The 16065-nt window shown below is 34.6% G+C and overlaps 1 protein-coding gene across 1 annotated transcript in view; it reads right to left on the reverse strand.

Moving 5' to 3' along the window:
• The window catches only part of PIBF1 (progesterone immunomodulatory binding factor 1), a gene marked incomplete at its 3' end in the record, with an annotated part of 116816 nt that overhangs the window by 24122 nt on the left and 76629 nt on the right, over nucleotides 1-16065 (reverse strand). Inside the window, exons 13-15 of the mRNA XM_080356229.1 lie at nucleotides 15885-15975; nucleotides 13042-13144; nucleotides 7503-7633 (exon numbers count right to left, since the gene is read on the reverse strand). Coding sequence (XP_080212355.1) covers nucleotides 7503-7633; nucleotides 13042-13144; nucleotides 15885-15975 — 325 coding nt within the window. The remainder of the gene's footprint in view (nucleotides 1-7502; nucleotides 7634-13041; nucleotides 13145-15884; nucleotides 15976-16065) is intronic.

Raw genomic sequence — 16065 nt, forward strand, 5'->3', positions numbered from 1 at the left:
GGCCAAGTAAAGCAGAAATATCTTCAGAAGTTCAATTTTGGGAAGAAGACTGACCATTTCAGTTCATTAATGAAACTGTTCTGAATGGGCATGTTGGATATCAGCAGTAAAGGAAGTTCTAGCCTTAAACTACCTTACACTTCCATCAAACAGTAGTTTAACCTAATCCACTTTTAATTGGCAGGGTAACAAACAAGAGACAGCCTTACAGCTTGTTTCAGCTCACCTGAATGCAAACTGTTGCTGAAACAACATCCTTTCCTAAACACATTCTGGTAACCTGCTCTTTGTGCTGGTCCTAGAAAATTTGTGACCACATAAGTAGGTCTCTTCCCTAACCTGATGGAAGCGGGATTCTTTTTAAAGGTTGTTTTTTCATGTGGATCACCAAAACAAGTTGATTTACTATGTACAGTGGAAACCCACAGCTGAAGGTAAGGATGAGACTGCTCCATTTGGTGATGGAGAGCCTTAACTGCCTTACTGTGCTTCTGAAACCACAATCTAGGAGTCCAGACAAACCAGCTTCTAACAACCAAGCTCAAGGTTTATAACTTTCATCTGAAGAGATGGGATCTTCTTGACCATCCTTAACTATGCTTTCAAGTTTTCATGATATAGAGATGTATTAAAGTACTAGAGGAAACACTAAAAGAAATGTTCCAATGACTTGTTCCAGTGTGAAAACACGTGAACACTCAGGAGAAACGGACTGTGTTGAAGTGATCTAAAATGCCTGGAGTTATTTAAGAGCACAAACGGCTGTTTTCACACTGCAGGACAAATGTTGCTCCACAGTCCTGGTCACTGATTGCTCCATCCTGAGCGTTGCGATGCGTCATATAACTGTGGCCCCAGAAATCCAGGTTGGAGAAGGAACTGTAAAGCAGTGCAGCTCTTGCTTTTTTCTGTTTGCCTGGGTTTCCAGAAGAAACCAAATGTCTGGGAGGAGATTCAGTTTCATTCCATCATGCTTTCAAAACCTAGCCAGGTATGAATCCAGGTACCAGGAATGCAGGACTTACCATGGAATACACTTGTCATATACATTCCCATTGCTCACAGCAACCACCGGCTTGTTCTGTTTCGCTTTACTCAAGATCTAAAGCCAAGACAGCTTGGATATTGTGAATAAGACATTTATAGGTGACCTGATTTTTCTGGGGAGTGGAAACTAACATTTCCTAGTCTCAAGATTTTGAAAACCTTCTGAATTTGGGTAATTAAGCCATCTTTTAAATCTCTGGTCTAAATATACTAGATACTATCATGTTCAGAAGCTTGTATTATTAGATATTCTGGATAATATGCTTTTGCTGGACACGCTAAATAGACACAGTTTTATATATTACTGTTTTTTATTATTACTTCTGTTCAGTTTGAAAAAAATAGGTTTCTTTTTCAGTGAACTGTGTACCACAAATACTACAAGCAAAAAGGATTGTGCTTCTCTGTTTATTTCACATTACAGTGTGATGAAGTTGAAAACTGAAGTCCAATCTTCTGCTAATTTTTGCATTTCATGTTCTTATACGAATATTACCATCAAAAAATCAAACACAAGAAATAGTTTTTGTGAAGGTTTTGTACCGAATATATAATATATATATAAAATATCAACTGAATATATCATATAGGCATATAGTGCAGTTATCCCTTCTCTGCAAACTACAGATTAATAGCTCAGAGCAGAGCAGACAGCTAATTTTTAAAGTCTAAGTTAAATTTTCTTTTTCAGTCACGTAGATATAGAGCTACAAAAATTCTGCAAATAAAAGTTCTTTAGAAGAGAAAATACATTAAAAATTTGCAATTTCACATTGTGTGGTTACATAACCACAAATCAGATTTTTAAAGGCATTTAAGAGATTGCTTAGTGATTTTAATTGGACTGATTCAGGTAGCTTAAAACCTCATGTGTGTAGTGACCAAATTAAAAAGAAATTCCTTTTTTTTAAATAGTAAAAAGAGAAAAAAAAAAAAAACACCGAAAACCCCAACTTTTAAAAAGTTGTAATACACTTCAGAAAATGTTCATTTGTAGGAAAATAAAATGTTTCTACAAATTTTGTTTGGAGCATTTCTCCGGTAAACTGCAGTAGCATTGGAACAGATGATGCATATCTCACAGAACGCTAATGTTCTCATAAAAACCTCATTGCCCATTCTGTGATGGGAAAACCTCAGTTAACACTGCATGCTGAGCTTTATAATGTTTGGATGGCAATTAGAGAACCCAAAATGTTTAGGTAAGGAACATTTCAGTACATAGCTTCTTAGTGAGCAAAGTCCTTCTACTGCTTCTAGATTTGCCGCACAGTTAGGCTTTTGAGGAGTGCTTTTGGGTAAGGGAACCACTTTTAAAACCAGCCATTGGTACTGAGAAATTTGAGTAACTGCATTGAAAATAAATACCCTCTCTTTATGAATGAAGGCTTGTTTAATGTCTCCAGTTATTTATAAATGTCGGTGTTTTTAGCAAAAAATTATGTACTAAAACAACAATTACTTCACTACACACATAAGAATGAAATTCAGAGATTTGTTTTCCCACAGCGTGACATAGTCACAAGGCATTTCTTTTCAAAAGGAGTGCTAAATGTGATGTTTTAATTTCTGGTTAAAAAACTGTATGCTAGAGAGATTTCTTTATAGCAGGAAGGAGTCATCCTCATCCCCTGCTCTTATTAACCATTGCTATTTGCTTTTATTAATGAGAGTGCTATGTGGACTAACATAAATGAGAGGTTACTTAACAGAATATTTTGAGATATGTGGACCACCTATAAATTCACCCTGCAGATGCCCTGTCACTCAAGTCCAAAGGTTTTGTGTAGGAAGCGTATCTGCAGGTGCATGGCTCAGTGCACAAGCACACATGTTGTTCTGCTCCCAGGGCCACCTTGGGTCTCTCCATGGCCAAGTGCCAGCACAGCCCAAGGCCTGCCTGGGTTCTAAGAGGGTGGGAAGGAGAGTGGTAGCGGACATCCCTAAACAACCTCTCTTTTTATGTCTGAGTGATAACACACTTGTGCCTTCACACTTGAACCTAAGCAGTAATGTCACGCACCTGTAATAACCTGGAGATGGGTCCCAAAGTCATTGATGCAAATAACTAACAGCAATGATGGCTCCTCAGCTAAGCATCTACCCCAACCACAACGGCTCTTGTAGTTCTTAGTGAAGGTATGGCTGAAGATCCACAGAGCTGGGTGAAAGGCACACTTCTCAGAAAGCCACCAAAGTATCTCCAGCTCTGGTGGAATACACTACTTTAAGGCCTTGATTAGTCTGGTACATATTTTGACTATTCATCTCCTTTCAAGGAGAGGTTGGATGGGGCTTTAAGCAACCTAATCTAGTAGAAGATGCCCTTACCCATGGCAGGGCGGATGGAACTAGATGATCTTTAAAGGTCTCTTCCAACCCAAACCATTCTGTGATTCTATGTTTCAGTTTGACAGCTACTGACATTAGCAACCTTGAGTACTATTTGAATAGTCCTTCCAAGTGAGGAAGGCATTTTGATACAAAGGGCCTGAAAGATGGCCTTAGCTCCAGAGCAGGGGCATCAAACTCATTTTCACTGGGGGCCACATCAGCCTCTCGGTTGCCTTCCAAGGGCCAAATGTCATTTTAGGACTGTATAAATCTAGTAGTATTTACATTTAGTTTGATGCCTCTGCTCTAGAGGTGTGATGCTTAAGGGTGAAGGCATAAGCTGCTCTGGTTAAAGTAAACTCCGAAAACCACATTGGAAGGAAACTTACATGGGTCTCTAGGACTTCTCAAGAGTATTATATCAAAATGATCTGCCTGAATCTGTCCCACTCCTCTTGTGGAAATAATTGCTGTCAGAAATGACACTCACCGAATGATGCAATGTGGGGAATTCTGAACGTGTCTGTTGCCTGTCAAGGGACTGCATTATAAGTGACTTTAGGTCATTTTGCAAAAAATCAGTAGAAATATGGCACAAGAACACCCACAGCCCTAACTAAGGAGGTTGCTGTCGTAGACAGTCTTCCTCACAGTTGCCTTGCTCTTGTGATGATTTCATCAAGACTATTTCATCAAGTCTATTTCATCACAGAGTCAAAACCACATCCAAAAGCAACCAACAGACTTCTCAATAGACAAGGAAATACACAGCACTGCAGGTTGCTACAAAACATTTATAAGGTTGCAATAAAGTACAGACTCATCATCTTGGGAAATCTGCTAGAACTTAACCACCCAAGGAGCATGTTCTAAAAAGATTATTGGCCATCATCACTGTGCATAGAAGCCAATTAAGTCTAAAAAATTAAATTCACTTGCAAATTAGTCCTTGCTGATCCCTCCACACTCAAGTGAAGTGAGAGGTGATAGAAAACACTGGCACTGATAACACAGGTGTGACTTCTCTACTTAGGGAATCCATGATTTACATAATGGAGAACTATCTCTCTTGATGAGCAGATGAGATAAAAACACAAGGCAAAAAGAACACTTCTGAATCATAGATTCTGCACGCTAAACACGAAGGAAGGCAAAGCATGATCAAGCACAGGGTAGCTCTGAGGATAAAATGAAGTATTCAATCTTGATTGGGAGGGTGCAGGCATATCAACACTATGGTGATTCGTTTAAAATCTGGTACTCAAATATGAGATTTTTTTGAACAGTATTTTTGAATAGTATTTTTAAAGGTCTGTCTGAAAACAAGAAATTGAGCATTGTTTTTCCATTAGCTGGTACTTGTAAAATTGATTTTTAGAAAAAAAAAAACTAAGGTATGTATTGTATGTAAAATTAAAAAAATTATAATATACTTTGTGTAACTGTAGTATAAATTAAACCTCAAAGAGGCTACTACTGCAGAACTGCAGTATTAACTATTAATTATAGGTAATGGTTGAAAAAAACATTTCCTTTTGAAATAACTTTACAAATATTAACTTTTTCCCTCAGAGCTAAGATACAGAGAAACCAGGCTTCATAAACCATGTTTAGTGTTTTCACTACCACTTTTCTAATAGCACCAACATCATCTGCAGAATTCAGGGCTCTCCTTGAGGAGTGTTAATTCTCTGAACTCATCCTCTCAAAAATATTCCACACACAAATCAACAAAATACTGTTTAACAAACTGAGAAAGAAGGATAGGAATAGTGGTCTAAATCTTTTGATCCAGAAGAGCTTCACTCGGCATATATTTGGTAGGGATTATCACTAATTTATTTAAATCCCATTCTGATTCAGTTCTGGAATAGCTGGGAGCTAGACTGGTCCACAAAGTAATCTGAAATCACCTAAAGTATATTTTAATTTAAAACTGTCATCAGCAGATTCCAAAAGGCTATCCTCATGACAAAAGACTGCGGGAACATAATGGGGTTCAATGATGAGAAATCCCTTCCTCTAACCTTCCTCTCACTTACAGTAAAGCAAAGGAGCAACATTATCAATTTTATACGAGATTATATTTTCTCCTGTGCCCCAGGGAATATCAGCTAACAGTTTAGGACGTTTGATTTGAATGTGGAGTTACGAATACCAAAATTAGGGTCTAGTGATATGTAGCAGAAGTCCTAAGACATTAGAGTTTCACTGGCCTATGAAACCACCGCAAAGCTGAGGCAAAGTTGTGATAATTGAATAATGATTATTTTTAGTACACAAGGAACTTTGGAAACTACAGGGAAAAAACCTTCTTACCAAAACATTTGATGTGCAAAGTAGGTGTTACTTTTTTTGCGACGAAACCATTAAGGATAAAAATATTCTTTTTGTCAGACCACACTTTTATTTACAGAAACACAGACTAGTGGTGAGCACACCCCAGCTCACCACAGGACAGTACTGCTGGTATGTTTACCATGAATGCTCGCACTGTGGTGCGGATCCATTTTCTTCCTTAACCTCAGGCACTTTGAAGATGCCAAAAATTCCCTTTATATTTAATGGAGAGTAACAGGCATCTCTAGCAAATGACTCACTCCATCCAAAATCTGAATTGCTTTTTGGAGATGCCACTTCCTCTGTGAACTACTAAGGAAAGCTGACGTGACTAAGTTCCTAATTTAGGTGCCTTAATTCGTAGGCTAAATTTAGGAAGAATATCTGGGCATACAGATTATTTGTAATGAGCCATAAAAACTCAAGAGGATCAATGCTAATAATGCATTTAAAATTATTACATATTTTAAAAGCATGAAACATACACTTTCAGAAATGACCTCACCTATTATATTTACTCCCTTTTTTCCTAGCTCTTCAGAGACTTTTGAACTGCTATGTGAATAATGGAAGATGTTTTTGTGTTCCTGTAATTGGAAAATTTAATTTGCTAGTGATCAATTATTTGATGATTTTTTTCACAATTGTCAAGTAAGATCCTGCATATATAGAGAACACTGTGATTTTTTGTGTCCTGGAAAAATTTGTAATATGTAATTTATAATACAATTTAGAAGTTTTTCTTTTATTAAGTCTAGGAAAATATTAAAAGCACTTGATTCTGGAATAAAAAAAAGTATCTATTCTTACTGAATCAAAGTTCAGCCTAGTGAAAGATATCTTGTCAGAAGTATGAAATAATATTTCTGTTTATTTATAAATGTATTGATTTATGTATATATTTATCCAGATAAAAAGCATTTTTAGGTATTCCTCAAGGCATGACAAATACTATCCCAAACCACCAAATCACTCTGAATAGATACATAGCTAATAGAGTATGCAGCATAAAGTATTCAGCTATGCTGAGTCCTAATTTTTCTATTTTCATTGCTTCAGTAGATTTGTCAGAAAAAAACCCTGTGTTTTTCATATAATTACTTCATCATACAATCACATTAATGCTTCATAATTGTTACCGTATGTGCTTCCTAAACCAAGATACCACATAAACGCTCAGTATTTAAAATGCTAATTCTTCTGTAGTGCAGTGGGACGCAGCTATTGACTTCCCTGAAAATCAAGGGTCAGATTATTTCATAACAGTTTACTTGGCAACCACATGTTAAACATAGTCTCTACAGCTACATGACAGTGGTAAATTGCTCAGTGGTCAGAGAATTCTGACAGCTGGATATAACAGCAAATCAGAGTCTCCACTAGAGGAAGTCTGCTTGAGTTATGCCCAAAATACCCTTTGCTGGTGCACTAGTCTATTATTTTTCTCTGACTTTATTTCTTTATTTTTACTTTGGTACATCTGGTGTGTCATTCATTCCTATCGCTCTTCTGAACATCCCTCTACTTCACGAGAGCTCTTCTCAACTCCAAACTCACTTTAAAGTTGACTGATGTTGCTGCTTTTCCAAACCTAAAGTGACTTTTTTGACAATATGTGAGAAATCACAGGTGCCAGAGTTCCAGCATAAAGACTGGACTTAGTCAATGAGGGAGTGTCAACATCTCCTACTTCATGGCCAATAACATAATTGTTCTCTAATAATAAACACAGAAGTGATTTTACTTTCAGTTTAAAATAAAGAAACAGTGATTTTAATTACCTGACATCTTTTTCAAGTTGTGTAATGTGTTCCTTCTGTTGACTTATTTGAGAATCTCTCTGTTGCACAATTTCAATGAGGTATTTGTATGGCTGTTGTACTTGACTCAACAAAGAATTTGCTCTGTCGAGCTGCCAAAAGAAGAATTATTTCTACTGTAAACTTGATAATTTATAAAGCACAATTATTTGATTATTAGTAAATTAGTATTGGATATTATTGATTATTACCCATTGCATAATAATATAAAACCCAAACCTGTTATTTCGCAAAACAAAACACAACACAACTCAAATTACTATCTAGCACATTATCCTCTCAGTTTTCTGTTCCAATTATATGATATTTTCACTGCAATCATGCTACCACTCTCTACATTTCCCTAACCTGCATTTTCAAGTGTTTTCATGTAACAGCTTCTGTTGATGAAAAAAATTAGTATAGACAAGGCATCTGTTTGTTCACCTTATTGATCACAAGTGAATTTTTAAAAACAGCATAGTATTGGAATAGAATTTTCAGCTTGGAAATGTAATCTAAATGAAAACACAGTAATAATGGAAGAAAAGTCCCCTTTCCTCCAATCAATTACTGTGTATGAGCAGTGAAATCCAAGGAGATGTTCACAAGTGTATTATAAAATAAGTGTCATACCCATAAGTAGGAAACAAACCTTTCTAGCCCTATTCCCTGAACAAATTAGGATCACTAGGTCTAAAAAGCTTGCATGATACGGCTTGCATCTTGCGCAATGTAACAAGATAATGCACTAAAATACGTACAAAATTAAGATCACATATCAAGACTTAGCAATTTCAGCAGCTGGAGTACATGTAAGTCAAGAAGACTAACTAGACTTTCAAAAAATAAATTAAAATCTTTTAAAAGTTTAGATACAAACAGGTCTAATGGAATGAATTTAATGGAAAATGGTTAAGCTTTCCAACTAGTTTATAAAATTTCTTGATAGATTAAACAATGTACATTTGCCAAATTTGACTCAGGAGACAGTTTTCTTATTTTATGTTGTTCCAAAAAAGCAGAGGAAAAAAACCCAACAAAACAACGAACCAACCAACCAACCAACCCCTTCCTATACAACTAGCCCATTTAAATAATATTTCAGGACTTTCCTAAAATCAGATTTCCCTCCTATTCACAATTTTCAAAACATGAGAATGTATTTCCTTTTTTATCTGATGCCACTATATTTTTATTGAAGTTTTACTTTTGCCCTCCATACTGTATCAAATGTGCAAAGAACTTATAATGGTTCACATTTACGAAAAAACAGAATATAGACAAAAGTTTGCTTGCTCACCTTACTGACCTTACTAAAAGGGGAGTTAACTCCATGCTTTAAAAAGTGAAAGGAGAGACAATAACATTTCACTTCTTCTAACTAATGCAAATCCTTCAGTATTATTTAAATACATTATTTCCTTCAAGAAACACCTATTCTAGTTCACAGTGAAATTCCAAGTTTATTGTAGAGAAGTAAAGAGAATCATCTTCTTGAAGAAACTCATTATCTTCAATAAATTGATAAGCAATTTTAAAAGCTATTATTTTTTCTAAGAGTAGAAGTTATCAAAAAAGATCTCTTTGAAGAAGACAATAAAGAGTCTTCACATGACATACTGGTAATTCCGAGACATGGAGTAGTTATCTCTAGGATGGTCTAAAACTTGCAGTATAAAACCTTGAGGCTGCCATTATAGGAGAACATTAATCAAATTGATCTTGTTTGGAATCCTGTTCTTGATAGCCTACAAACTTTCAAGGGATGCTGTCACCACACTGTGAAGCTCCTCATTGTTCTCACTGATAAGAATTGAAGTACTTTAGTGGGACAAGTGAGGTGTTGTAAGCTTGGTTTGATGCTGCTAAGTCATCTGCTGTTAACTTGCTAATTTTACCAGCTAAAAGCATGTTGCTGTTCTGAAGCAAGGCTGTACCATTCCTCTCCATGGTGGTGCTTTGCTGCTCATTTGATTCCATAAAATTAAAAGAAGATGTCATTAAATTTTAATCAATTAAGCATTAAATGCATTTAATGGCTCAATTTTACTAACATACACAAATGTATATAAATTAAGCATTATCCTTCAGAAAAAGCACTATCTTTTTGTAAGCAACTTTGATTTCTTTCTTCCTTCAAGTACAAGATTTACTTAAGTATTTCTGCATCATTCTTTTAAGAGACAAATCTGAGACCTTGTAATTAGGCATTTATTATTTACCCCTCAAGGGACATCTCTATCAAGCTGAAGGATTTCATCATTGATATATATTCTCTTTCAGAGCAAGATGAAAACCTGCTTTTGATAAAAGTGTTTCAATCAAGGCATACGAAAAGCACAAATACAATGTAATGATGAATGCTTGAAAAAGCCATTTAGCATCAAGCCAAATGTATTGGCTTAGCAAAATTCTTTATTTAGGGTATTGCTTTTACTATATACTGACTCAGTATTTGATTTTTAAGCCTCCCAAAGACCATATTAGCCTTCTAGATGCAAGGGATTGTCTATCCATCAGTTCCAGCACTGTTCTTCAAAACCTCTGCAAAGTGAATTCATTCCAAAATTTAGATTGGGCACTAAATGTAGTAATTGCAGATCACTACTTTGCAGAAGCTGATACATAGCCTTCCACTTACTGAAACTGAGAGTAACACAAAGCGAGCTGCAGAGGCAATAAACTGATCTATAACCAGCTGAGGATCTTGTAACAGGTCATTAGAATTCTTTTATTCTGTTTGTCCTAGACGCTGTCAACAAACCTTCTGTAGTATGAAATAAGTCTCAATACCTTCTTCGACGTTGCAGATCACTGCTATACAAAACAACAGAAAGAGGACTTTAAAGGAAAATTGTTTTCTAATGCTGTATCACAGACCTGAAAATAGATAGGATCCTGCAAAGTCTGACAAACTACAATGGGACTGACTGAAACCCAAGAAGTTGCTTTCAACATCTGGGCTTTTCCACTGGGTTCCAACTTTCAAGCAGGCACATTATATCAGACTTCCACCAAATGAATGAAATTATGCAGAAGTCAATATTTTGTCCTTGGTAATGCTTGACTTTCCCAGAAGATCAATATGATTCCTTTCCATAAAGCTCTACAGCAATTAGTTGAAGACAGTCTAAAAAATAATCTTAGAAAGAGCATCACTTGTAGTTATTGGAATATTTTTCTTTTCCTCCCTCCTTTAAGAGGTATTTTTTTTAAGTTGTACCATAAATATTGCAGTGAAATCCCAGTATTTAATCAAAATTCAAAAGAAAAGTTTGTCCAATCACTTTGGCATCAGCTTTCAATCCATCCTCTTTTAATCTAGGTGACTGAGCAAACTGTCAGCCAAAAGAATAATAATAAAAATAATTAAAAAATAATAAAAAGAAGAATAATAAAAAGAAGAATAATAATACCTGAACATGCTGTAGTCAACAGGATCACTATTTTGCCCTTAAAAAAATATACATATATATACATATATGTATACGTGTGTGTATATATATATATATATATATATATATATATATATATATATATGTAAAATTAAGAAACACCATAGTTTGGAGTAAAAACCTATCATAGCTCAGGGGATGCAGTAAAGACAGCAAAGAGAAGTTGAAGAATTTTAACTATATAAAGAAAGATAACAGATAGTAATCAGTATAACATACAACATGCAGAAAATTTACAAGAGAAGCTACAACTTCAAGTAGAAATTTGATACCAGCAGGCATAAAACTCTTAGAATTAAAAAACATGGGAGTGAATAAATCCTAGAAATAGTACAGCCTGCTATGGCAGAGATACGGTAAAACTGCATTAAAGCTGAGGAAAATACAGACGTTTTCAATAAAATCTTCTGCCCTCTGTTTGAGAAGAAGTCAGATGATGAGTTTGTGCAACAAGAGAATGATGAACTATCTTCCAGTCCATTAGTAACAATTGTAAAGTCTTTGTGTGCATATTGAAGGATGGCAAGCAGCATTGCTTCAGTAATTGATAGCAAGCTAAATGGTCTATAATCATATGCAAAACTAAGAAAAAGAGGAAGAAAGAAATCTGATTAAGCATTCAGACCTGAGTGCCAGACATGAGTTTAATAGAAAGCAGATCTTAAAAGATTTTACTTAACCTTATGAATTTGATGTTAATAGGCTTAGTAGCTGTGCATTAGCTATCTGCAAGACATTAATTTAACTTAGTACTGGATGACATTTTGATTTAAACTATACAATTATATGACAAAAGATCAAGAAAAAGCTACACGGCATTTCATGGGAGAATAAAAATGAGGTGAAGATGTTTCAGCGGAATTTTACAGGAATTGGGACTAAGGTCACTGGTACTGAATCTTCTATCAGCGATCTAGAAGCAAATATAAAACCACTGTGGGTAGTAAGAAATGTATTGAAGTGGAAATCAGACAGATTTAAGTAGGAAATATAGCATAGATTTTAACTATCGTGAAAGAATAGTGATAGAGAAAATTACCAATGATAACACTGTATTCACAAATCTCTTGAAAGATATGTTAGTCAAATACAAATTACTAGGATATATCTAAGAAGAATTCCTAATAAATTATAGCAATGGTTAAAGAAAACTTTACAAAGACTTTACTGTTCACTTATCTTCCAGTGAAATAATATATACAAAATAATATAAAATACATAAAATTAATGTATTTTTAAATTTATAGAAAATGCAAGTATTTGCATTGTGAAGTACATTGGTGTAGTTATACTAAATTATAATTGTCATGGTTTTAAAAAAATCAAACTGTTAACCACATTCCTGAATCAATCAGCCTAGAAATTCTATATGGAGACAATATCTAATAGGAAATCCAGAAGTTCTTTGGTTCCTAAGAGAAACTTAGAAAACAATCTTAAAAATATTTCCAAAAATTAGTTCGCCCTAATTCTGGGAGATTTCAAGCTGAGTTCTGTTTAGTGTTTGTTCTCTGTGTCAATGTAATAAGTCATTTCAAGTATTATATACAGAATTTTAAAATATCATGAAACTAAACTAATTGTAACAAAGTAAAAAAAAAAAAATGTTCAAAAAAGCAGCTTATGTTAAACATTCCCTAGATTTGTATATTCAAAAGACTCAAGAACTGAACAATGTGGAAAAGGACTTAAAGAAATATCTTCAAAAGTGATTTAAGAGAAGAGCTGTGTAAAAAGTAATGAGGTATTCATTGAACAATTAAGTATCAAACAGAACAAACTAGTTTGGCTGGCTGGTCTCCTCTTCAGAAATCAGAACATTGTCTGTCTGGTTTACATTCTTGTTTAGCCTGTAAAGTAATCCCTCTTTTGATCTTCATTTCAAAATACAATATAAACTTCTTTGAAAAAGTTTAACATAGAGTTTTGGCTAATTATGAGGCCATTTTTTTGACATCAAATAGATAATAAACACTCTTTAGAAAATATTTCATTTTATGAACAGCTGTTCTGCAATGTTTATAGTCTCTACAGATTTGATTTTTTATGTAGCAGTAATTTACCTCTTGTGAAATCTGTGTTACTTGTTCCTTCTGATGTTCCAGATCTTTTACAAGCAATGAGTTTTGCTTTTCTAGCTGCAGTAACCTCCTTGCCAAGTGAACACTGTTCCAGTAAAAAGAAAGATCAAGTTGAGTTTTTTCCAAAATATGCAAAAGAAATTCTCACATTTATACTTCAGAACTTGATCGCCTTAATTTTTCACCAATGTTTAAATACTAATATCTAAATTACATGGTGAAACGTGCAGAATGGTCAGTTAGAAGAACAATGAAAATATTACAAAATTTAGCAGCACTGAAATAGCATTCCCACAGTTATGCCATTGTAATATTTTACAAAGTAATTACCTATAGAATTCTTACAATACTACACAATTGCAGTAATCATGCCAAAGTGTTTAATTATGAGTATTTACTTTTTAGCAACTTCAGGTAATACTGTAAATGGCTTCCCTTTGCATAATTTTAAAAAAATGCATATTAATTTATATTTTGTAGTGGAACACTGAAAAATGTGGTATTTTATCGTTTTCAAAACAGAGGCACCATTGTTTTGTCTGACAACTAATATGCTAAATAATTAATGTTCTTGTCACTCAAAAATAACCAAACCAAACCAAACCAACTCTTCAGCAGATCCATAAATTAACTTAGAAGAGAAAGGATTACTGAGTTACTTAAACACCGCAGTTAAAAAATTAGATCCTCAAGCTCTTGCATGTTTCTTGTTCCAAGTCAAAAGAGTTTATCATCAATTCAGTAGCGTAGTTCGATAGGCAGCAAAGCAACAATTCAGTACATAATTGCAGAGCCTAATTCCAGACATCTAACCTGGTCTTTCAAGCTGTTCTTAATCACCTCATCCTATTCCATACAGTCTGTAGAGCCTGACTATATTCCACCACAATGGACTCCAGGATGGTGAAATGAAGTGTACTCCAAACTCCATTGACTGTATTGATAGAACTGAATCGGTTATAATGGGACATTAGATGTCAAGTCTCTGTAAGTCTCCAAATAACGGTCAGCAAAGTGTTATCCAGTTCTTCTACGCTCAGAAAGTGTCTTCCAAGCACATGTGAAGTTCTGGTTTATTCATTTTCAGATTCACCATTCAAAGGTGACTTAGCAGAATTATTTTATATGTAAATAATAACTGACCCTAATAAGGTGGAGGAAAAGAAGGATCTAAGCTGAAACTGAGAAAAGTTCCCAAACTATTGACAGAGGAGGAAGGAACTGAAGTTTTAGGAAATGATGCCTCCTGAAACAGACAAACAAGAATATTTCTGATCCCCCCCTCCTTTTATTATCTTGAATTTTATGCAATATAAAAAGAAATCTTACAAGTAAACAATCCAAAGAGGCTAAAAACAAGCAAACTAGGCCGTGCCAAAGTTAGGTACCACGTAAAATCTTTATGATATTTGTCAGCAATATGTAAATCAGTGCACAACAGGTCTCATCTAACTGACAATCATATCAACAACACTTTCTTGAAAAACAAATACAAAGGACAGAAGAAGTAATATGTGGCCCATAAATCTTTGTTGCAACATGAGCAGACCATCATTTGCCTGTAATTCTCACTAGTAACTTTTGATGTTAAAAAATCTTTGTCATGGAGAAGGTGGAGGCTAAGAGGACAAAACCAACTAAACTAACAGCTGTGACAAAATATTGACTTCCAGCTCCTGAATAACAGAAATGTACACTGTAAAGCTATGGTTACATGTTTAGATGTGTTTTTCTACTCTTTTTGTGTGTCCACCAATGATGGTGGAGGTTCTCATTTTTGTAGAAGAGAGCATGGTTACAATCTACCAATACACAAACTATGCAGCTGACTTTCCTGCATTTGAGAAAATTGTAGGCACACTCGAAATGCAAGGAATTAGTCTGATTCTGGGAGAAGAACCTTCTTAATTGTGGTGTCTCTCCTCTGCCAAAAAAAAAATCGCATTGCTCTGACCTGATATTGTGAAGGATGTAGAATCTCTATCCATATTTAAAATCAAAACTTAGCTGTACAAGCTGTTGAACAACTGGATTTGCTGTCAGCTGGGTGTTGGACCCTGCTGACCTCCAATTGTTCCTTCCAACCTAAATCATCCCACTGCTCCTTTATAAAAATCTAAGGTTATGTTTTCTTTTAATACTACCTATACCCATTTCGAACAACAGCAAAATAAGTTTTGCTGTGGCCACAGTTTAAAAATAGTATAAATAAATCTTCATTCCCTATACTTCACAGAAGGTTGTAGCCTTTATGCTCACAATGAGCCATTCAAATGTCACTATTATTTCTTAAAGAAAGTGTGCAATATAAATTTATTATTTAAAAGTTACTGTGATCTAGAAGTAAGTTATTCAGCCTACACATAACTTTTATCTATTGATCAAACAGTACCAGAGCAAACTGAAGAAATATAACTGGAATCAAATGCTGTATTTGCAAAGATGAAATAGTGATGCTTCAAACCTTGGCCTTCTCAATCTCCTGAGAGATGCGTTTTTGTTACAATTACATACAATCATTTTTAGGGTATTAAAAACTTATTTTGTATTATATAAATGTAAACAATATAACTAGTCTGTTTTTACAGATGTTTAGTTTTATACAATTCAAATTAATCTTTCTGAAAGACAAGGACCTAGAAAAATATGTATATGCTCATTTACATGCATCAACCACACCATCAGGTCCTAGTCTTCATTCTGTTCCTGTATACTAAAGTCATTAAAAAAATTCTTGATGTTAATCAAACTGGCTGGATTCTAAGACAAAACATAATGCACATATCTTTATTTCAAACAAGTAAATTCAGGAGGCACTTTTTTACCTTTGCTTTAGTCGCCTTTTAGCTGTTGTAGGAACATTAGCACCATACCCATATGAGAAGAGAACCCTTTCAGCTTCAACTTCATTTTCCACTGCAAAAAATTCCAGAAAAGTACTGTTGAAGAACATAATTACAGTGAAAGAACTTACAAACTTCTAAGAAATTCTATTTATAATTATGC

This window comes from Nesoenas mayeri (genome assembly GCF_963082525.1).
Source record: "Nesoenas mayeri genome assembly, chromosome: 1".
Taxonomy (NCBI): Eukaryota; Metazoa; Chordata; class Aves; order Columbiformes; family Columbidae; genus Nesoenas; species Nesoenas mayeri.